Source organism: Mesoplodon bidens, assembly GCF_964165515.1.
Source record: "Mesoplodon bidens genome assembly, contig: HAP1_SCAFFOLD_159, whole genome shotgun sequence".
Lineage (NCBI taxonomy): Eukaryota > Metazoa > Chordata > Mammalia > Artiodactyla > Ziphiidae > Mesoplodon > Mesoplodon bidens.
The window spans coordinates 803,932-828,884 of record NW_027672558.1 but is presented as its reverse complement, the minus strand read 5'-3'; the positions used below and the strand labels follow the sequence as shown (position 1 = coordinate 828,884).

The 24,953-nt window shown below is 35.6% G+C and overlaps 1 protein-coding gene across 1 annotated transcript in view; it reads left to right on the top strand.

Annotated features, from left to right (window-relative positions):
- The window catches only part of BRCC3 (BRCA1/BRCA2-containing complex subunit 3), an 86,305-nt gene that overhangs the window by 37,696 nt on the left and 23,656 nt on the right, over positions 1 to 24,953 (top strand). The window contains exon 8 of the mRNA XM_081259287.1: positions 14,955 to 15,029. Within this exon, the coding sequence (XP_081115413.1) occupies positions 14,955 to 15,029 (75 nt within the window). The remainder of the gene's footprint in view (positions 1 to 14,954; positions 15,030 to 24,953) is intronic.

Sequence of the window (24,953 nt, the reverse complement as noted above, 5' to 3'; positions counted from 1 at the left end):
TAAATTTTTAGAAAGCAGATTATAGAATAACATTAAAATAAATATTTGTGTAAAGAAAAGAGAGCTTATATTGGCGTATAAAAATCTGGAAAAATAAGTGAGATGAGATTATGGGGGATTTTCACTTCACTGTATTATTTGTTACTTTTTCAATACACATGAATTCAGGAGAATCTGTATCCACTTAATATCATAAAAATAATTGTATATGAGGTAACAAAAAAAGTAAATATCTTAAAATTTTTTAAATGAAATATGCATTAAGGCAAAAAATGTAATTCTAATTTAGTTAAGAACCTGTATTTTGTCATGGGTACTACATATTTTTTACCTTTATGGAGTAAGGGCGAAATGGTGAGTGGAATTAAACAGAAGACTGGAACTAATAGACAGCAATTACTATTACCACTGATTTTCTGCATTTTCTGTAAGTATTATCCACTTGGCAAAATTTACTTCTGTAAGATTTAAGGTCTCTCTATAGCTTTTCTTTATCAGACTACTTCCTTGCACCTATTTTTTAAATAAATAAATATTTATTCACTTATTTAAAAAAAAGAATGGCAAATAAGCACATAAAAAGATGCTGAATATCACTAGCTACTAGGGAAGTGAAAATTGAAACTGCAGTGAGATACCCCTACAAACCTATTAGTCACTAAAATAAAGCATACCAACAGTACCAAATGCTGGCAGGGATGAAGACTGGAACTCTCATGATGCTGGTGGAAATGTACAATGGTACAGTCACTTTAGAAAACTATTTGACAGTTTTGTATAAAGTTAAACATACACTTAATATGTGATCCAGCAGTCTTACTCCATAGAGAATTGAACACAAATTTCACACTAACCCTGTTTGTATATGTGTATATATATATATACATATATATATACACATACACACACACACACACATACACACACACATAATTGCCACAAAGTGGAAACAACCCAGATTCCTTCAATAAGTGAATTGATTACCAAACTCTAAGACAGCCATACACTGGAGAACTACTCAGCAATAAAAAGGAATGAACTTTTGATTTCAGAGTCTGAGTAAAGATGTCAGTCTCAAAAGGCTATATGCTGTATGACTGCATTTATATGATAGTCTCAGAAAGACAAAATTATAGGAATAGAGATCAGGTCAGTGGTTGCTAGGCCTTATGGATTAGGGGAAGGGTGTGAGTATAAAGGGACAACACGAGGGAGTTTTTTAGGGTGGGTGATGGAAAATTACATATCCTCATTAAAGTAGTTACAGGAATCTGTACATGTAAAATTCATTGAACTGTACTCCATAAGTCAGTTTGTATGACAAAAGTAAAAAAAAGTTATGTCATTAGTACATGACCTCTGTAACAAATAATTTGAGAATTTAAAGGAAATGGTTGATTTCTTAGGAAGATATGTCAAAACTAAGAAATAGAAAACTTATTCAGTACAGTTATCAAAGCAGAGACTGAAAATGGTGATTAAGGATGTATGATTTTAAAAGATAGTGAGTTTACATGGCTTTACAGCTGAATTCTAACCTTTGAAGGATGGGTGGTTCTAATTCAATTTATACATTTTTCCAGACTATACAGAAAGGTTAAAAGCTCCTCAGTTTTTTAAATAGCTAAAATAATTTTAACACCAAAACCTGGATAGAGATAGCAAAGAATAAGAAAACTATTGACCAATCTCAGCTATAGATACAAAAATTTGAAATATCAACAAATCAAATATAACTGTATTAGGGGATAATATACAATGAACAAGTTCAGTTTAATCCAGAAATATAAAGTTCATTCAGCTTCAGGAAGTTTAAATGTAATTCAGAATGTAATGTAATTCTTTACATCAACCAATTGAAGGAGAAAAACCTGGGAAGATATCTGATAAAAGTCATGCTAGTGGAAACTGTGAGGTACTTGATGTGCATCCTCTCATTTAATTTTCCTAACAACCCTTTTACTAATGTGGAAACTGGAGCTCAGAGGTTAAGAGTCTTGCTCGAAGTCACAGAGTTGGTGTACAGGGCCATTTTCAATGTCAAAACTTAATTTTTATCAATCTGACAGATGAACAACAGTATGTCAGCCAGTAAAGTGGTTTTAGTGAGGGTGCCCATCTCCTCATGTTTGTCAGTCTTGAATTGCCCATTCATATTCTTTGCTTTATTTTCTATAGAGTTATTTGTCTTTTTTTCCTGCTGATTTGCATAATTTCTTTGTATGTTCTGGAAATTTCATCTTTTGTCTGGTATGTTGCAAATATTTAGTCCCAGGCTGACTTAGTTTTATTGTGTCATATGTCAGACAAAAGCTTTAAAACAATGAATCAATGTTATCTTTCATTTTATGCCTTTGCCTTTCTTTCAAAGACCTTTCATTTCCTCAAGACCATAAATAATAGTTTTATGTACTTTCTTCTTTTATAATTTTGGTTTTTGCATTTAGAAACTTAGGTCAGCTGGAAGTTATGGTGTTAACTCCTTGCAGTTGTAGTTTAACTTCATTTTATCCCAACTGGATCACTAGTTGTCCCTGCACCACTTTTTGAGCAGTTGCCTGCACACCCATTGGTTTGAAAGGCCACTTTGGTCATATATTAAGTTTCTTTATATATACATGAGCCCATTTCTGGTTTCTCCTTCATTCCCTTGATCTGTCTGTTCCTTTGCCAATACTATACTTTAGTTACTAGGGCTTTTTAGCATAGAAACAGAAAGGCAGTGTATACAGAGCCTGAGAGCATGGGGCTTTGAGTCAGGTAGCCTGGTTTGAGTCCTGAGACTACCTTTAACTAGGTATGTGACTTTGGGCAAATAACTCAAGCTCTCTCTACGTCAGTTTCCTTATATGTAAGATGGAGATATTAATTCACTGCTCATCTCTTAGAGTTATTGTGAGGATAAGATGAATTAATGGAAATAAAGCACTTAGGATAATGTATGGCAAAGGGGAAGACTCAGTAAATGCAACCTATTCCAGGATTTGGACTTGGTAGGGCACTTACTCCCCACACAGGCCATTCTACTTCCTGAAAAGTATCTCGTAGTCAGCAATTATATATTAGGATTGCTTTGAATTTATAGACTAACTTAGGGAGGAACTTACACCTGTACAGCATTGGGTCTTTCCATCCATGAACTTGGTGTATGTCCCTCCCTACATTCATGTCATTTTATCTTTTTCAGGTATATACTGACATTTTCTTCACAATAAAAACTGGCATATTGCCACATCCACTCTGCTCAATCAGCAGGTTCAGCTAGATGGTCCACACTCACAAAACCCAAATAGGCCATCCTGGCACCCATATATATTCAACTTTGCAGACTGCAGAACAAGAAACCCAGCCTGCCAGCAGGCCAGCATCAGCAAGCATTCTCAGCTGTCTAGGGCTTGTCTCTGCCCCCATTAACAGCTCAGGTGTGAAGAAATGAGAGCATATGGGGGGGTGGGGGAGAACAGGAGCCACTATGGCTTAGAAGCCCCATGTCCCAAATTAGGGACCACTCTGTCTTCTTTCCCTGTGTGTAGCCTCGGTCCCAGCCAGGGTCAGGGCCCAGGAGCGATAGGCCCACTGCACTCAGGGACGCTGAGCTGTGACTCCCAGCAGGTGTTGATGTGCAGTCTCAGCCCTCCCAGACCAGGCGCAGTGTATCTCCTGGGACATTGTGCCGGAAGCAGGCCCGCCCATCCCACAGCTGACCATCCACCTTCATCAGGTTTTCAGGGCAACCAAACTAGAAAGTGAATCCGAGGTCAGTGCCTCACCTCAAGGGAGAAAGGGTTTTGGTAATCCTACTTTCAGAGGTACTATTTCCAGAAGGAGGACAATACATGGCAGCAAAACCAACAGATGTTTACTATAGTATTTCTCATTAGATTCATAGTTTTTGTTCTTCTGTTCATAGTGCTGAACACTCTTAATAGTAATAGTAGAGTCAGTGGATTATGTTGGTTTTTTCTAGGTAGACGATCATATCATCTGAAAATAATGACAGGTTTGACTCTTTCCAATATTTGTGTGTGTGTGTGTGTGTATCCTTTTTTTCAGGAGCATTCTTATTTCATTGGTATGGACCTATAAAAGTTGAATAGCAGAGTTGGGTGGCAAATATCATTCTTTCTGACTCTAATGGGAATACTTCTGTCCATCATTAAGTATGAGTTTGTTAGATTTTGTGGTAGACACCCTCTATTCCTTTATTAAGTTAAGGAAGTTTCTTTCTAATTTTAGTTTACTGAGAGTTTTTAATCATGAGTGTCTCAAGTGTTATCAAATGCCTGTTTGTCATTTCCTGAGATGATAATGTGGTTGTTTGTTTTAAAAGTTTCCAACATTGAAAGCTTTTAAAACAGTGAACTGATGTTTCATTCTTTAGATAAACCCTACTTTGCCATGATGTATTATTGTTCTTTTAATACAAAGTAGATTCTAGTTGCTAAAATTTGGCTTAAGATTGTTACATCTATGTTCATAAGTGAGATTAGTCTAAAGTGTTCTTCTTGTCTTGGGCTCCTCTTGTCTAGTTTTAGTATCAGGATTATTTTATTAAGTTATAAAATGAGTTGGATTTTTTTCTCTTTTTTGGAAAGACAATATAGCATAATAATTAAGAACATGGCTCTGTAGCCAGATGCTTTGGTTGGAATCCTGACTTGCCATATAGTATGTACTCTTTTGGGTCTAGTTTCTTTCAATCAGTATTATGTTTGTGAGGTTCATCCATGTGGTTGCATGAAGCAATAGTTTAGAAATTCTCATTGCTGTATAGTATTCCATTGTCTGAACATACCACAGTTTGTTTATTCATTCTACTATTAAGAGATAATTTCAGTTTTTAAAAGGCTTTTACAAATTGTGCTGCTATGAATATTCTTGTTGTTGTGAACATATGTACATTTGTTGGATACATACCTGGGAGTGGAATACGTATGTATATATGTTCAGCTTTAATAGATAATGCGAACAATTTTCCTTAAGTGTCTTTACTGCCTCTCACTCCACATCCTTGCCAATACTTAATAATGTCTGCCTTGTTCATTTTTGCCATTCTGGTAAGTGTGTAGTAGTATTGCATTGTGGCTTTAATTTCCATTTTGTTGACCACTAATAAAGTTGAAAACCTTTTCATAGTTTTTTTTTAGTTCTAGTATGTTATTATATGAATAGCATCTGTATTATACATGGATATAGTCCGTGGATTAAACCCCATGTTCATAGCCCCAAAATTAAAGTCAAATAATCAGGATGTTTTTATTTAGGTCCATAACATGTGCATAACAATTTATTAGGTTGTATTAGTTAAAATTACACTTGGTTGAGAACCAAGCAAAAACTGTAAAAATAATGCCTTCAGCAAAGTTAAAGTTTAATGCTCCATCATGGAAAAAAAGTAAACGGGTAGACAGTAAATGGCTGTTATTAGGGAAATAGGTATCTTATATCTTATTGCTCCATTTACAGGGTCTCCAAATAGTCCAAGATGGATATTAAAATTTCAGACATACAATGATATTTTAAACAGCAAATGGAAGGAAGTTAAAAAAAACCAAAACCTTCCTTTTAAGGAATCTCCCTGGTTGTACATATAACCTTTTCATAAATGTCTTATTGGCTAGCAATTATATGGTAACAACTAGCTGCGGGAGATACTAAGAAATATTTTAGCTTAAAGGCAACCTACCAGCTAAAAATTAGCTTCTGTTTACTAAGAAAGATACTTAAAGGATATTGAGAGCAGCATCTTTCATACAGGAAGTGGCAGAGAGAACTCAAAGAAGTAAAAGCTACAGTCCCTATTCATAAGAGAATCTCAAATGTATTGAGTAGTAAAGACTGTAATGCAAGATTCAACCAGAAAGTACAAAGAATAAACATTGTGATAGGAAATTTAAGGGACCTAGGAATTCATGAAAGGGGCAACCTGGACAGAAACAGAAAATATAACATAGGCACAGAATAAACATTAATTGAATGAATGAATAGATAATTGAAAGAGTAAATGAGCATTTGGCTAATTTTTTTTTTCAGTTGAGAACAGCTGAAAGTCACACAATACTGTGAGGGAGTTACTTTAACATTTAATTGCTTATAATGATGGGTTATACTTTGGGGAATTAGTGCAATAACATATATATAATCAATTATACACCTTGTATTAATAAACATTCTTTTTGAAGTTTGTACTCCTGTGTTTTTCAAAAGGGATACAAGTGGAATGTTTCCAGTATCTTACAGATGTTGCGAGGCATTAGATAATTTAAAAATATTCCAATTGCACAAAATCCTCTCTTCCCTAAATGCAACAACATTTCCAAAGCTTATAGGTATTGCATATTTACAGATAAGGCTAACCTCCCACCATGCAGAAAGATAATAATGAAAAATAACTTTAAAAACAACACCTATTCATCTTTGTGATATATCTAGGAGGGAAGTAACTACTGGCATAAACTATAAATTATATGAAGGGTGACGTATGCAAGATGGACTAGGAGGAAAAGTCCAGGACCAGATGGCTGCATGGATGAATTCTACCACTCAGAGAAAAATTAATACCAATCCTTCTTAGACGCTTCCAAAACACAGAAGAGAGAACACTTCCAAACTCATTTTATGAGGCCAGCATCACTCTGATGTGAAAGCCTGACAAAGATACCACAAGAAAAGAGTACTACAGGCCAATATCCCTAATGAACAGAAATGCAAAAAATCTTTACTAATATACTAGCAAACTGAATTCAACAGCACATGGAAAGGATTATACACCATGAACAACTGGGATTTATCCCTGGGATATAAGGATGTTTCAACATATGCAAATCAATCGATATGATACACCACATTAATAGAATGAAAGATAGAAACCACATGATCATCTCAATTGATGCAGAAAAAGCACTGTAAAAACTCTCAACAAATCAGGTATAGGAGGAACTTACCTCAATGCAATAATGGCCATATATGAAAAGTCCACAGCTAACACCATAATCAGTGGGGGGGAAATGAAAGCTTTCCCTCCAAGATCCAGTACAAGGCAAAGATACCCACTCTTTCCACTTCTATCAACATAATACTGGAAGTCTTAGAGCAGTTAGTCAAGGAAAAGAAATAAAAGGCATCCAAATCAGAAGTAAAATTTATCTCTGCTTGCAGATGACATGATAATATGTGCAGATAACCCTAAAGACTCAACAAAAAAGCTGTCAGAACTAATAAATTTGGTAAAGTTGAAGAATACAAAATCAACGTACAAAAATTAGTCTTGTTCTATACACAAACAAGGAACTATCCAAAAAGGAAATTAAGAAAGCAATCCTGTTCACAATAACAACAAAAATAATAAAATACTTATGAATAAACTAAAGTCAAAGACATATATACCCACTGAAAATTATAAAAACATTCATGAATGAAATTAAAGAGGACACGGATAAATGGAAAGACATCTTGTGTTCATGGATTAAAAGAATTAATATTGTTAAAATGTCCATTCTACCTAAAGTGATCTAAAGAGTCAATGCATTCCCTATCAAAATGTCAATGGCATTATTTTTTTACAGAAATAAGAAAAATTCCTAAAATTCATATGGGATCACAAAAGACCCCGAATAGCCAAAGCAATCCTGAGGAAGAAGAATGAAGATGGAGGCATCACATTTCCTGATTTCAAATGATATTACAAAGCTACAGTATTCAAAACATCATAGTATTGGCACAGAAAACAGACACATAGATCAATGGAACAGAATAGAGAACCCAGAAATGAACCCATACACCCATGGTCAACTGATCTTTGACAAGAGTGCCAAGAATACACAATAAAACCAAGAAATGATTTTGGGGGGACTTTGTATCCACTTCAAGAAAAATGAAATTGGACCCTTTACTCACACCATATACAAAAAGTCAACTCAAAATGGATTAAAGACTTAAATGTAAGATCTAAACCCATAAAACTCCTAGAAGACAACATAGGGAAAACGCTTTTTGGCACTGGTTTTGGCAATGAATTTTTATTTGATACGGCAAGAAAAGCAAAAATAGACAAGTGGGATTGCATCAAATTAAAAAGCTCTGGGGGCTTCCCTGGTGGCGCAGTGGTTGAGAGTCCGCCTGCCAATGCAGAGGACACGGGTTCATGCCCCGGTCCGGGAGGATCCCACATGCCGTGGAGCGGCTGGGCCCGTCAGTCATGGCCGCTGAGCCTGCACGTCTGGAGCCTGTGCTCCGCAACGGGAGAGGCCACAACAGTGAGAGGCCCGCGTACTGCTAAAGAAAAGAAAAAAAAAAAAAACGGAAAAAAAAATAAAAATAAAAAATAAAAAGCTCTGGGACTTCCCTCATGGCACAGTGGTTAAGAATCCGCCTGCCAATGCAGGGGACACGGGTTCGAGCCCTGGTCTGGGAAGATCCCACATGACGCGGAGCAACTAGGCCCATGCACCACAACTACTGAGCCTGTGCTCTGGAGCCCGCGTGCCACAACTACTGAAGCCTGCGCACCTAGAGCCTGTGCTCTGCAACAAGAGAAGCCACCGCAATGAGAAGCCCATGCACCACAACGAAGAGTAGCCCCTGCTCACTGCAACTAGAGAAAGCCCATGCGCAGCAAGGAAGACCCAACGCAGCCAAAAATAAATAAAAAATAAAAAGCTTCTGTACAGCGAAGGAAACATCAACAGAGTAAAAAGGCAGCCTATGGAATGGGAGAAAATATTTGCAAACCGTGTATCTGATAAGGAGTGAATATCTAAAATATACAAGGAACTCAGTAACAAAAAACCTAAATAACTCTATTAAGAAGTGGGCAAAGGACCTGAACAGACATTTCTCAAAAAAAAAAAAAATACAAATGGCCAACAGGTATATGAAAAGGTACTCAACATCATTAGTCATCAGGGATGTGTGCAAACACACACAAACACACACACACAATGGAATATTCAGCCCCCAAAAGAAGGAAATCCTACCATTTGTGACAACATGGGATCAACCTGGAGTGAAATAAGCCAGTCACAGAAGGATAAATACTGCATGATTCCACTTACATGAGGAATCTAAAATAGTCAAACACATAGAACCAGAAAGTAGAATGGTGGTTGCCAGGGGCTGAGGGGAGGGAGAAATGGGGAGATGATGGTTAAAGTTTCAGTTATTCAGGATGAGTAAGTTCTAGACATCTAATATACAACAGTGTGACTGTAGTTAACAATACTGTGTTGTGTACTTGAAATTTGCTAAGAGGGTAAATCTTAAGTGTTCTCACCACCGTGCCCCTCCCCACAAAAAATGGTAACTATGTGAGGGGATGGATATATTAGTTTGATTGTGGTGATTATTTCACAATATATATCAAAACATTAAGTAGTACACCTTAATTATATACAATTTTCATTTGTCAATTATACCTCAGTAAAGCTGAAAAAAAATTACATGCAAGATGAGAGCTCGAACATAAATAAAAGGTAACAGAAGCAGAATTAGGATGTGAAAGCCTCTTTGTTTTTTCAGTCTCCATTCTTTCAGGAAGAGAAAAAGACAGTAGCTGTTTCACTAGATGAAAAGCAAATACAGGGACTGCAAAAGTGGGATACTGCATCTCGTGTTCTCATTTTTGGAAGTGTCTACAACTGCTTATTCCTCTAGGTAACTATCTGTTCTTGTTGATGATATTATTCTTTATGGATGTTTGGTGATTACTGTTAATTGAAGTACAGAGCACTGCTTTTCTCTGAACTCCAGAATGCTGTAAGGGAAACATTTTAAGTATGAAAAACAAATTTATTTCTGTAACATGGTGAAGATTAGAGATCTGAAAAAATCTACTTTAGCTGGAAACTTATTCTCCGTGTTCTACAAGTTTTAGACTGTGTTTCTCATTGCATTCTCAATAAATGGTGCTGATCTTGTAAAGGAAGAATGCTATCAGAATGGAAGAAAAGAGAAGAATAATTGAATTATCAGTCATTACAGCCTAAAGTACTTTAAAAGGTCATTGAGTGTCCTTCAGAAACTTGAGTCTGTAGAAATAAAGGGGCTCATCCAAGACCACGTGGCTGGGCAAGAGCAAGGCCAGTGCTTATTCTGTGTCCCCTTTTAAGAATGTCAAATCCCGAATCTATTTAACTTAAGAAGTCATGGACAAGATTACCAAAGTCTTCACTAGAAGCACTGTTTGAATTCCTGAGCCTTATCCTTGTTTTATCTGCACTCTGCTTTTAAATTTTTGCTTCTGCCTTTATTGGGTCACATAGGATCTAGAACCTACATATAAATCAGGCATAGGGCTGACATCACCACAATCAAGGTAATAGACATATCCAACACCTCCAAAGTTTCCTTGTGTTGTTTTTGTTTTGTTTCATATAATTTTGTTTTTGTGGTAAGAAGACAATGTGAGATCTACCCTCAGCAAATTTTGAAATGCAAAATACTGTATGCCCATTGAATAACTACTCCTCTTTCCCCTACCCACATCCACTGGCAACCACTATTGTATGGTCTGCTTCTTTGAGTTTGACTATTTTAGATTCGTCATATAAGTGGCATCATGTGTATATGTCAATCCCAATCTCCCAATTTATCCCTCCCCCCTTTCCCCCTGGTAACCATAAGTTTGTTTCCTACATCTGTGACTCTATTTCTGTTTAGGAGTTCCTTATGTATTTTGGATATTAACTCTATTAGATATATGGTTTGCAAATATTTGATACCAGTTCTTAATTTTAATATGTATCATTTTTTTCCCATTTTGGAGCTCTTTGTGTTCTGTTTAAGAAAATTTTTCCTACCCGAAGCTCATTCAGATGTTCTACTTTTTACCTAAAAGTTTCATTGTTTTACCTTTCACATTTATATCTATAATACACCTGGATTTGATTTTTGTGTATGGTCTGAAGCAGGGGATCAAGATTCATTTTCTTTTTCACATGGATGTCCATTGAGTCAGAATCGTTTATTGAAAAGACCATTTTTTTGTCATCAATCAGGCATTTGTTTGTGTTGATGTTTCTGGATTCTTTACTTTGTTCTATCCTTGGTTTGTTGTCTATCCTTGTACCAGTACTACACTGTCTTGATATTGTAGCTTTACAACAGGTCTTGACGTGGTAATATTGGGTTGGCCAAAATGTTCATTCGGTTTTTTCCATAAGGTGGCTCTAGTAGCGTTCAGTTGTCTTTAACTTCATTCAAAACAATTTTGTTAGATTACATTGTGACAGCTGTCATATCAGCATGCATTAAAAAATTATCAAAATTGGTGAATTTTTGTGTAGCCATTTTAATATTGAAGATGGAAGAAAGAAGCAATATTTTCAGCATATTATGCTTTACTATTCAAGAAAGGTAAAAACACAATTGAAATGCAAAAAAAGATTTGTGCAGTGTATGGAGAAGGTGCTGTGACTGATCAAACATGTCAAAAGTGGTTTGCAAAGTTTCGTGCTGGAAATTTCTCACTGGATGATGCTCCACGGTCGGGTAGACCAGTTGAAGTTGATAGCCATCAAATTAAGACATTAATTGAGAACAATCAACGTTACACCCATGCGGTAGATAGCCGACATACTCAAAATATCCAAATCAAGTGTTGAAAATCATTTGCACCAGTTTGGTTATGTGAATCACTTTGATGTTTGGGTTCCACATAAGTTAAGCAGAAAAAACCTTGACCATAGTTCCACATGCAATTCTCTACTGAAACGTAATGAAAATGTTCCATTTTTAAAACAAATTGTGATGGGTGATGAAAAGTGGATACTGTACAATAATGTGGAATGGAAAAGATCATGGGGCAATCGAAATGAACCACCATCAACCACACCAAAGGCCGGTCTTCATCCAAAGAAGGTGATGTTGTGTATATGGTGGGATTGGAAGGGAGTCCTCTATTATGAGCTCCTTCTGGAAAACCAAATGATTAATTCCAACAAGTACTGCTCCCAATCAGACTACTGAAAGCAGCACTCGAGGAAAAGTGTCCAGAATTATTAAACAGAAAATGCATAATCTTCCATCAGGGTAATGCAAGACCACCTGTTTCTTTGGTGACCAGGCAAAAACTATTACAGCTTGGCTGGGAAGTTCTGATTCATCCGCCGTATTCACCAGACATTGCACCTTTGGACTTCCATTTGTTTCAGTCTTTACAAAAATTCTCTTAATGGAAAAAATTTCAGTTCCCTGGAAGACTGTAAAAGGCTCCTGGAACAGTTCTTCGCTCAAAAAGATAAAAAGTTTTGGGAAGATGGAGTTATGAAGTTGCCTGAAAAATGGCAGAAGGTAGTGGAACAAAATGGTGAATACGTTGTTCAATAAAGTTCTTGGTGAAAATGAAAAATGTGTCTTTTACTTTTAACTTTAAAAATGGAAGGAACTTTTTGGCCAATCCAACACATGAGTCCTCCAGCTGTGTAGTTCTCAAATGTTGCCTTAGCTATTCTTAGCCCTTTGCATTTCTACATAAATTGCAGAATTTGGCTTCTCAATATCCACAGGAAAAAGACCTGCTGGGGTTTTGATTTGGATTGCTTTAAGTCTATAGCTCAATTCAGGGGAAAATGACATTTTTTAAGTGAGGTCTTCCACTCCATGAGCATGTTATATCCCTCCTTTCGTGTGGGTCTTTAATTTCTCTCAGTAATATGTTATAATTTTCAGTATAGAGGCCTTGTACCTCTTGTTGGATTTTTTCCTAGCTATTTGATCTTTATTTTAAAAATACTGTAAAGCTATTATAAATGGCCTAATTTTTTTAAGTTCATTTCCTATTTTTTTGCTAGTATATATGAATTAAATGGATTTGTTTATGTTGGTCTTGTGCCCAGTAACCTTGCTAATTTACTTATTAATTCTAATAGTGTGTGGGTTTTTACAATCTTCTATAAACACAGGTCATTTGTGAATAATCACAATTTTAGTTCTTCCTTTTTAATCTGCATGCCTTTTATTTTCTTTTATTGCCTTACTAAATTTTCTAGGACTTTCAGGGATGATATTAGGCATCCTTTTTTATTCCCAAGTTCAGGGGGACAGTTTTTAATAATTTACCAATAAGTGATGTTTATTGTAGATTTTTGACAGATATTCTTTATCTGTTTAAGAAAATTCCTCTTGTAGCTATATTTTAGCTATGTTTTATTTTATTATTGTAGTAGTTGTATGCTCTGGGACAGGCTATATCAGACTGGAATTTCTCTTCCTTAACCATCTTGGCCTCGTGCCTTCTGAGGGTGTAGATCTTTCCTCACTATTTAAATCTCTTCTTTGGTTTCTGTTTTTTTTCAGGTTTTCTACTTCTCCTTGAGTCAATTATGGTAATTTATATTTCCTAGAAAATTGTCCATTTCATCTAAGTTTTCCATTTTTTTTGACTTGAGGAAATATGTAGTTTTATTTTTTAAATGTTTTATTTTCTTTGTAGCATTTATCACTAATGTAATTTAATTTTTCATTCATTATTTATGGTCTCTCCACTAGATTGTTGTCTCTATGACTGTGGGACTGTGTCATGGCCTGCCACATAGTAGCCATTCAGTAAATATTTCTTGAGTGGATGATTGTGTGATCTCTCTTTAAGTATGTCCCCTTTTCCATTGCTAATGCTGTTTACTTGTTTTTTCTCTTTTTTCTTGATTCTCTTTCTAGAGGCTTATCTATTTTGTTGGTCTTTTCAAAGGACCAGCTTTAGGTTCTCTTGATCAACTCAATTTGTTTTCTTTTTAAAAAAATGTCTGCTTTTCTCTTTATTAATTTCTTCATTGTATTTTCTGTATGTTTTATTATTGCTGCATTGTTCTTATTGTTATCCTTATTCTAAATTCTTGAGATTAAAACTAAGTTTACTTTCTGTCTCCCTTGCTTTCTAACAAATACATTTAAGGCCATATATTTTCCTCCTCACTTTGGCTCCATTACATAGGTTTTGTTGTACAGTAGTTCCAGTGTTTTTTTTTAACTTCTAACTCATTTGTGTTTTCTGTTTTTATTTTCTCTTCAACTCAAGAGTTATTTAGAAATGCATTTTAAAATGTCCAGGTGTGTAGATCTGGGCCAGGTTGGGGGGGATATTTTTTTGATATTATGTTCATTTTTAACACTACATTATGGTAATTGTGGCCTGTGTGATATCAGCTTTATGGAAATTTTTTGATACTTCCTCTGTTACCTAGAATGGGGATCCACAAACTACAGCTTTTAGGCCACATGGGCCTGGCGCCTATTTTGGAAATCAAGGTTTATTGGAACACAGCCACACCCATTTGTTTACATACTATGACTGCTTTCCAGCTACAACTGCAAAGCTGAGTGGCTGTAACAGAGACTCTGTGGCCCATACAGCTTAAAACATATACTGTTTGGCCTTTCCATTAAAAAGGTTGCTGACCCCTGCCTTCAAACATGGTCAATTTTTGTAACTTTTTCATATGAATTGAAAAATATGTGTATTGTCTCTTGAGTAAAAGTCCCTTATAGCCTTGTTAGAATAAGCTTTTGTGTTATACTGATCCTTATATCCTTCCTCATTGAGAGAGATATGTATAAACCTCCCATCATAACTAAATTTGTCTATTTCCTATATTTTAGTCAGGGTTTGAAGCTGTATTGTTAGTGCATAAAGAATGTATAAAGGTTCATAAATTTTATATTGTCCTGGTATATTTTTCCTTCATAAAATATGAAGTAGCCCTCTTTGTCCCATTTATTTATGCATATATTTATACATGCCTTGAATTCTTTCTTTGTAAAGAATGTTACTATTCCTGTTAGGATTAGGTTCAACTACATATATTAGGAAAAAATAATACATAAAATTAGTTTAAAGAAGAAAGATTTTTTCTTGGGTAGAAGAAGTCTGGAGATAGGTATTCAAGGGCTCTGCAATACTATCAGGGACCCAGGCTCCTATCTTCTGCTTCACCATCTCGGTGTATGGTTTCCATCCTAAGGTCCCCTCATGGTCCACGAGACTTCTGGAGCTCCAGCCAGCACATCTCCATTGAGGGCCAGAAGGAAGAGGAAAGGTAGGAGGGCAAAAAGGGGCTGGTCCCAGCTCTGCCAATTTCTAATAAGTGACCTTCCCAGAAAGCCCCAGAAAACAATTCAATTTTCATCTCATTGGCAGAATTTAGTCAAGTGGCCACACCTAAGCTTCCAGGGAGGCCTGTCAGATAGCTGTTGGCTAAAAATTGGCATTGTTACCAAGGACATTTGGATTAGGACAGCTAGCAACTTCTGCCACTCCCTGTTTGTTGCATGTTGGAGTTCTTGTTAGTATCCTTTTCCTATTACAACTTTCTCCATCCCTTTATTCTCAAACTTCCTCAGTTATTTTGTTTCAGGTATGTCTCTTTTAAATAGAATATAGCAAGATCTTGAGTTACTTGGTTTTAAACAATTAGAACATCTGTCTATTAATAGGTGAGTGTAATGCATTCATTTTATTATCATTGCTGGTATGTGGCAGTATTCCTGCCATTATATTTTTTCTGCTTTCTTTGTTCCACACTTTCTGTTTAATTCTTTTTACCTCTCCTTCCATTTGTTACTCTGATTGAGTTTTCCATTACCTGTTTTTTCAGTTTTAGAAATTGTCCTTACTGTTTTGATTCTTTTAGATAATACTCCTAATGTTTTACAACATTCTGTTTTGAAATAATTTCAGATTTACAGAAAAGTTGCAAGAACAGTACAAAGGATTCCTGTGTACCCTTCACCCAGATCCCCCAAATGTCAGAATTTTATCATATTTCCATTATCTTTTTTTCTTTATACCTATGGATAATTTTTCCTGAACCATTTGAGGATAAGTTACACAAATGATGTCCCTTCAGTGGATATTTCCTAAAGAACAAGGACATTCTCGTACATAACAATAATAAAATAATATCAGGAAATTAAAATTCATATAATACTGTATCTGATCCATAGATGGTATTCTAATTTCATCAGTTTTCCTAATAACATCCCTTACCGTATGAAAAACAAAACAAAAAAACCTTTATCCTGGTCCAGGATGCAGACCAGGTTCACACATTGCACATAATTGTCATGACTTTTTAGTCTCCTTTGATTGGAAACAGTTCCTGTGTCTTTTGTGACTTTAATATTCTTGAAGACTACAGGCCAGTTATTTTGGAAAAATGTCCCTCGTTTTGGATTTATGTTTTATCATAATTATATGGAGATTATATACTTTGGCAATAACACCACAAAAGTGATGTTGTGTTCTTCTCAGTGATTTGTTTTAGGAGGCACATGATATCAATTTGTCCCATCATATGTGACTCCAACTTTGACCATGCCCTTAAGGAAGTGTCTATGAGGTTTTCCACTATAAATTTTTCCCTTTGAAATTAGTAAGTATCTTGTGAGGAGTTTTAGCATTCATCAAAGATCCTTTCCTAATTATTTATTATTAAGATGGTTGTCAAAGGCAATGGTCTAATTCCATCATTCCGTCTACATTTACTAGTTAGCATTCTACTCCAGGGAAGGGCTTTTCCTTCTTCCCATTTGTTTATTTTTTTTATTATTATTTTTTTTTTTGCGTTACATGGGCCTCTCACTGTTGCGGCCTCTCCCGTTGCGGAGCACAGGCTCCGGACGCACAGGCTCAACAGCCATGGCTCACGGGCCCAGCCGCTCCGCGGCATGTGGGATCCTCCCAGACCGGGGCACGAACCCGCGTCCCCTGCACCGGCAGGCGGACTCCCAACCACTGCGCCACCAGGGAAGCCCCCATTTGTTTATTTTTTCATTCATTTATTTATATTAGTGTGGACACCTGATTCTTATTTTACCAATAGGTTCTAACCCATTATTGTCATTAGCTACTTTGAGACACATAGTAGGCACACACAGTGGAAGCCCCTCCCATGTTCTATTGACATGTTCCCATCATTTTTTGAGTACTACCTGATTTTCTGGCACAAGAAGATGTTTCAGCTTCATCTCCTCCTTTCCTGCATTCAGGCCTGGATTCAGCATTTCTCCAAGGAGCCCTGGTTCCCTTACTTTTTTTAACAGTTCTATTGAGGTATAATTGACATACAATAAACTACATGTTTAAAGTATACAATTTGATAAGTTTTGACAAATACACACCTATACACACCATCACCACAATCAAGATAATGAACATATCCATCACCCCATCACCCCTTTGTAATTCCTCCCCCTTGCCACTTCATATCCCTTCCCTAACCCTGACCTGCTGTCAATATAGATTACTCTGCATTTTCTAGAAATACATATGTATATATATACATATATATATAGAATATGTACTCTTTGTTACCTTTCAAACAACAGAATTATTTTGAGATTCATCCAAGTTATAGCATGTATCATTATTTTTATTACAGAGTAGTATTAAATGATATAATTATTACCACAATTTTTTTATCCATTCACCTGTTGATAGACATTTGAGTTACTTGCAGTTTTTGTCTACTACAAATAAAGCTGCTTTGAACATTTGTGTACAAGTCTTTGTATTGGATATATGCTCTCTCTTCCCTTGGAGAAATACGTAGGAGCAGACTGGCTGAATCATATGCTAGGTGTATATTTAACTTTTTAAGAAATTACCAGGGGCTGTTTTCCAAAACAGCCTGCTGGGATTTTTTATTGGGATTATATTGACTCTATTGATCATTTTGGGGAGAATTGACATCTTAAAAATATTGAGTCTTCCAGTCCATGAACATGGTATATCTCTCCATTTACTTAGGTCTTTAATTCTCTCAACAATTTTTTGTAGTTTTCAGTATATGGGTCTTGCATATCTTTTGTCAGACTTATCCCTACACATTTCATGTTTATCCTACTGTTCTATTGTTTTAATTTCATTTTCCTACTGTTCATTGCTGCTATACAAAAATACATTTGATTTTTATATATTGAGTTTGTATCCTACAACTTTGCTAGATTCACTTGTTAATTTTAGTAGTTTTGAAGAGTCCATTGGATTACCTACATAGGTCATCATCTGTGACTAGAGGCAGTTTTACTTCTTTCGTTCCAATCTGGATGCTTATGTTTATTTTTGTCACCTTACCACATTCATTGGAACGTCTCATAAGCTGTTGAATACAGTTTAATGACAGTGAGAGCAGTCACGGTAGCCTTGTTCTTGATCTTTGGAGATATCATTCAATTTTTTACCATTAAGTATGATGTTACCTGAAGGTTTTTCATAGGTTCTCTCATCAGTTTGAGGAAGTTTCCTTCTGTTCTTAGTTTGCTGAGAGTTTTCTATTTCATCAATCATAGATGTTGTATTTTATCAAATGCTTATTCTATAAAAATCTATTTAGATGATCATATAGTCTTTTTCTTTTTCAGTCTGTTAATATTGATGAATTACACTTATTTTTTGATTACTAAACCAAACTTGCATTCCTGGAATAAACCCCATGAATAATGATGAATTATCCATTTTATGTATTGCTGGATTTGATTTGCTAAAAATTTATTAAGAATTTTTCATTTGTATACACGAGTGATATTAGTTTGTGGTTTTCAATTTTGGAAAGTCTTTCTATGGCTTTGGTGTCAGAGAAATGCAGGCTTCAGAAAATGAGTTGGATAGTATAGCCTTCTTTTCAATTTAATGGGAGAGTTTGGGTAGAATTGATATTCTTTCTTCCTTAAGTATTTGGTAGAATTCACCATTCAAGCTTTCTGGGCCTGGAGGCTTCTTTGTGGGAAACTTTTTATTTATTTAATAGATATAGGGCTGTTCATGTTATCTATTTCTTCTTGAGTGAGCTTTGGTAATTTGTGTCTTTTAAGGTACTTACTCATTTTATCTAAGTAGTTGAATATGTTGGCATAAAGTTGTTCATAATATTTTATCCCTTATTATATGTAAAATCTACAGTAATGTCATCTCTGACTCCTATGTTGGTAATTTGCATCTTCTTTCTCATCTCTATATTGGTAATTTGTGTCTCTTCTGATAAGTCTGGCTAGAGGTGTAACAGTTTTACTGCATATCTCAAAGAATCACCTTTGGTTTCACTCGTTTTCTCTCTTTTTCCATTTATGTCAACTCTGATCTGTGTTATTTCCTTCCTTTTGCTTACTTTGAACTTCCTTCATTCTTCTTTTTCTAGTTTTTTAAAAGGTGGATGGAAGCTGAGATCCATTATTTGAGACCTATCTTTTCATATAAATGTTGAGCACTATAAATTTCCTTCTCTAAGTACTGTTTTAGTTGTATCCCACAAATTTTGGTACGCTTTCATTTTTATTAAGTTCAAAATACTTTCTAATTTTTCTTTTGACTTCCTCATTGATCCACAAGTATTTAAAAGTATGTTATTTAGTTTCTAAGTACTTGGGGTTTTCATGATATCTTTCTGTTATTGATGTTTAATTTAATTCCATTGTGGTCAGAAAAAATACTTTTTGTTACTTGAATCCTATTAAAATTATTTAAAATGTTTTGTTTAATTATATTTTGTTTATTTAATTTTTATATAAATTTATTTACTTATTTTTGGCCACACTGGGTCTTCCTTGCTTCACACAGGCTTTCTATAGTTGCAGTGAGCGGGGGCTACTCTTTGTTGCGGTGCATGGGCTTCTCATTGCGGTGGCCTCTGTTGTTGCAGAGCATGGGCTCTAGGCATGCGGGCTTCAGTAGTTGTGGCACATGAGCTCAGTAGTTGCAGCTCACGGGCTCTAGAGCTGAGGCTCAGTAGTTGTGGCACCTGGGCTTAGTTGCTCTGGAGCATGTGGGATCTTCCCGGACCAGGGCTCGAACCCGTGTCCCCTGCATTGGCAGGTGGATTCTTAACCACTGTGCCACCAGGGAAGTCCTAATTTTTAAAATTGAAGTATAATTGACCTACAATACTATGTTAGTTCCAGGTGCACAACACAGTGATTCAATAATTCTATACCTTACAAAACAATTACCACGATAAGTCAAGTTACCATCTGTCACCATACAAAGTTATTATAATATTATTGATTGTGTTCCCCATGCCATACATTGAGAATGTTTTATGACCCAGAATGTGGTCTATATAGGTAACTTTTCTGCATAGACCTGAAAAGGATATGTATTTTGCTGTTGGGTAGAGTATGCTTAGAAATATCAATTAGGTTAAGTTTTTTTAAGTTAATCAAAATCTCTTTATTGTTTCTCACTTAGAGATATAAAGGGCAAAACCAATAAAAATAAAGACATTTACTCAACTTAACAGCTGGTATGCAGTCTGAGATTATATAGCACTAATTACTCAGAAGGCTGCCTAAGATGGTAATTGCCCTTTTCTCTTCAATACTGATTTTTTCCCTTACAATTCATCCCTTAAATATTTCCAGTACAGATTTTTCCCTCCCCAGTTCATTCTTTAAATATAATTTACTCTGTGGTAATAAGAAGACTTAGCAGACTGGAATACACATTTTGTGAAAAATAAAGGAAGAGAAAAGCTTTGCCCTTAAGACATTTTGTTGTTGTTGTTGTTAAAATACAACATATACACAGGTGACAGAATGCCAGCAAATATACAGGTGCAAATGTGAACACTGTGCTCATTTCTTAGGCACAAGGAAAAAGAAAAGAGAGTGGAAATTTTATTTTAAACCAAGCTAGAATGTTTCTTTTTTTAATCTCATGCTTTATATTTTTTTATAATTTTCTATAAGAATGAGTTTTAAAAACTTCATGTATACAGCAAAGCTAGGTACAACAATACCTATGTAGTATTCTTGCCAGACCTGGGTGTAATAATAAAATAATCAAATCCAACATGTGGCACATTCTACAAGATGACTGGCCTGAACCTTGAAAAAAATCAATGACTAGGAATAAGGAGACTCATATAGATCAAGATGTTTTATAATGTAAGTTCAAGTCTTTACTTTTACTGGCATTTGTGTGCACTGTTCTATCAATTTTTGAAGGAAGGGTATTGACAACTCTATAACTGTAGCTTTGTCTATTTTCCTCATGATTCTATCAATTTTTTATTTATAGTTTCTGAAGCTCTGTTATTGTGTGCCTACATGTTAAGGACTGTTATGTATTTTTTATGAATTAACCTTTTTATCATTAGGAAATTATCTTTATCTCTTAATATTCTTCTCTCTGAAATTAACTTTGATATTAGTATAACCATACTTACTCTCTTTTGAGTTTTGTTAGCATGTTGTATCATTTAACTTTTAACTTATTTGTGTCTTTAAATTTAAAGTGTGATTTTTGTAGTTAGCATATAGTTGGGTCTAGGAATTATCCAATCTGACAGTCTCTGCCATTTAATTGACATATTTGGATCCTTTATGTTTAATGTGATTATTAATGAGGTTAGGTTTAAAATCTACCATCTTGCTTCTATTGTCTATTTGTTTTCTATATTTGTCTCATCTAATTTCTGTTCACTTTTTCCTCTTTCTTATGCCTTCTTTTGGATTGAGTGATTTTTATGATTTAATTTTACCTCCTTTGTAGGTTTATTAGCGATAATCTTTTGTTATATTACTTTAGTAGGGTTTCTCAACATTGTCACTATTGACATCATAGGCCAGACAACTGTAGTGGCAAGGAGAAGTCCTGTGCATTGTAGGATATTAAGCAGCATCTGTGGCCTCCACCCACTAGATGCCAGTAGCGCTTCCTTAGTTGTGACAGTCAAAAATGTCTCCAGACAGTAACAAATATTCCCTGAAGGGTGTAATCACCCCTGGTTGAAAAGCACTGGTGTGTGTGCATATATATATATATATATATATATATATATATATATATATATATATATATATGTATTTTTTTTTTTTTACTTATCAGTTTGCCTTGAAGTAATATTATACTAGTTCACATGCAGTATTAAGAACCTTGCACCACGGTACTTCCATTTCTCTCCTCCTGGTTTTTGTGCTAATACTGTCATACATTTTACTTGTATGTATGCTATAAACCCATAGTATGTTGTTATTAGTTTTACTTTAAATAGTTGATTATCTTTCCAAGAAACTTAAATTAAGAAAAAAATGTCTGGGGCTTCCCTGGTGGCGCAGTGGTTGAGAGTCCTCCTGCCGATGCAGGGGACATGGGTTCGTGCCCTGGTCCGGGAGGATCCCACATGCCGTGAAGCGGCTGGGCCCGTGAGCCATGGCCGCTGAGCCTGTGCGTCCGGAGCCTGTGCTCCGCAGCGGGAGAGGCCACAACAGTGAGAGGCCCATGTACCACAAAAAAAAAAAAAGAAAAAAATGTCTGTATTTACCTAGTTTCCAGTGCTCTTCATTTCTTTGTTTCCATCTGGCATCATTTTCTTTCCTCTTGAAGAATGTCATTTAATATTTCTGATAATGCAAGTCTTCTAGCAATATATTCTTTCAACTTTTATATGTCTGAAAAAAGTCTTTACTTCAATTCCAGTTTTAAAACATGTTTTCGATGGGTAAAGAACTGTAGGTTGACTTCTTTTTTTTCTTTCAGAACTATAAAGATATTTCTCCACTGTCCAACAAGAAAGTGACTATCATCTTTACCTTTTTCCTGTCTACTTAATTTGACTTTTTTTCCTGATTTGTTTTTTTTTTAAATTAGGGTATAGTTGTTTTACAATGTTGTGTTAGTTTCTACTGTACAGTGGAGTTCCCTGTGCTATACAGCAGATTCTCATTAGTTATCTGTTTTACACATATTAGTGTATATATGTTAATCCCAATCTCCCAATTCATCCCACACCCCCCTTTCCCCCTTTGGTGTCCATACTTTTGTTCTCTACATCTGTGTCTCTGTTTATGCCTTGGAAACCGGTTCATTGGTACCATTTTTCTAGATTCCACAAATATGCATTAATATACGATATCTGTTCTCTTTCTGATTTCACTCTGTATGACAGTCTCGAGGTCCATCCACGTCTCTACAAGTGACCCAATTTCTTTCCTTTTTATGACTGAGTAATATTCCATTGTATATACGTACCACATCTTCTTTATCCATTCGTCTGTGGATGGACATTTAGGTTGCTTCCATGACTTGGCTATTGTAAATAATGCTGCAATGAACATCAGGGTGCATGTGTCTTTTTGAATTATGGTTTTCCCTGGGTATATGCCCAGTAGTGGGATTGCTGGGTTGTAGGGTAGTTCTATTTTTAGTTTTTTAAGGAAATTCCATACTGTTCTCCATAGTGGTTGTATCAACGTACATTCCCACCAACAGTGTAGGAGGGTTCCCTTTACTCCACACCCTCTCCAGCATTTATTGTTTGTAGATTTTTTGATGATGCCCATGCTAACTGGTATGAGGTGATACCTCATCGTAGTTTTGATTTGCATTTCTTTAATAATTCCTGATTTCTTTTAAGATTCTCTTTATCACTGGTTTAAAGCTATTTGATTATAGTGTACCATGGTGTAATTGTTTTCATGTGTCCTGTGCTTGGGTTTCATTGAGCTTTTTAGACCTGTGGATTTACATTTTTCATCAAATTTAGGAAAATTGCATCCAAAAATTTAGAAAAATTTAGAAAAATCTAAGCCATTATTTCCACAAAATGTTTTCTGTTCTACTCCTCTTCTTTGGATAGTCCAATTACACATACATTTGGCTACTTGATATTGTCTCACGGTTCATTGCTTTTAATCTTTTTTTGATAGAAAATAAATCTGTGATTTATTTTGTAGAGTCTCAACTGCTATGTCTTCAAGTTCACTGATCTTTTTTCTGTAATGTTTAATTTTCTGTTAACCCTATCCAGTGTACTTTTTATCCCATGTGTTGTAATTTTCATCTCCAGAAGTCTGATTTGGGTCTTTATTTCTTTCTGTCTCTACTTAACATGTTAATCTTTGCTCTAGCTTCTTGAAAATATACAATAGTTATAATATCTGTTTTAATGTATGTGTGTGCTAATTATTGTTGCTAGATATGCATCATTTCTGGGTCAATTTCATTTGATTTTCTTTCCTCGTTATGGGTTGGATTTTTCTGCTGCTTTGTGTGCCTGGCAACTTTTGATTGAATGCAGACATTTTGAATTTTACCTTATTGGGTGTTAGATATATTTATATTCCTAAAAGTATTCTTGAGCTTTGCTTTGAGATACTGTTAATAGAAATAGTTTGATCCTTTTGGGTCTTGCTTTTAAGCTTTATTAGGCAAAAACAAAGCAGTATTTAATGTAAGGTTCATTTTCTCTACTCCTGAGGCTAGACCCTTTTTAGTACTCTGCTGTCTTCTGAATTATGAGATTTCCCATTAAGGCTTTTGGGGACAGGCAGTATTACTGGCCCTGGATATACTCTGAGGATAGTTCCCTTTAATCCTTCTGGGTTATTGTTTCCCTGGCCTTATGTAGTTTCCTCACATATGTGCCCTGATCACTACTCAACTGAACACTTGAAGGTGACCCTCTAAAGATCTCTGGAATTCTCTTTGCTGCTTTCTCCTCCACAGTCCTTTGCCCTGCAAATTCAAGCCTCCTTGGCTCTCCCAGAGCCTCAGCTCTATCTTCTCAACTCAAGGAGACCTTCAAGCTCTAGGTGGGGTTCCCCTTCCTTTGCTGCAGCCTGGAAACTTTCTTCATGTAGTAAGCTGAGACTCATCTTGCTTCTCATCTCCCAGGTTTCACTGTCCTTCACTGCCTGTTTTCCAAGGTCTTGTGAGTCATTGTTTCACTTTTTTTTCTTCTTTTTACACTTTTTTAGTTGTTTCAAGAAGGGGGTAAGTCTGGTCCCCATCCCTCCATCTTAGCCTGTACTGTGGTTCTTTTAAGTTAACAATGCTATTTAGAAGCCAAGGTCTGGGTGCTAGGTATACTCATTACTCTTAGAGTGTCATTGCTTCTAGACTCTCTCAGTAGACAGAGATAGGAAGAAGTATGTATGTGTGCATATTCATGTACACACACACAAACACACCCCATGAGTTCAAACCAATAACTCCAATCCTTTCCCACATCTTAGAGTTCATTCTA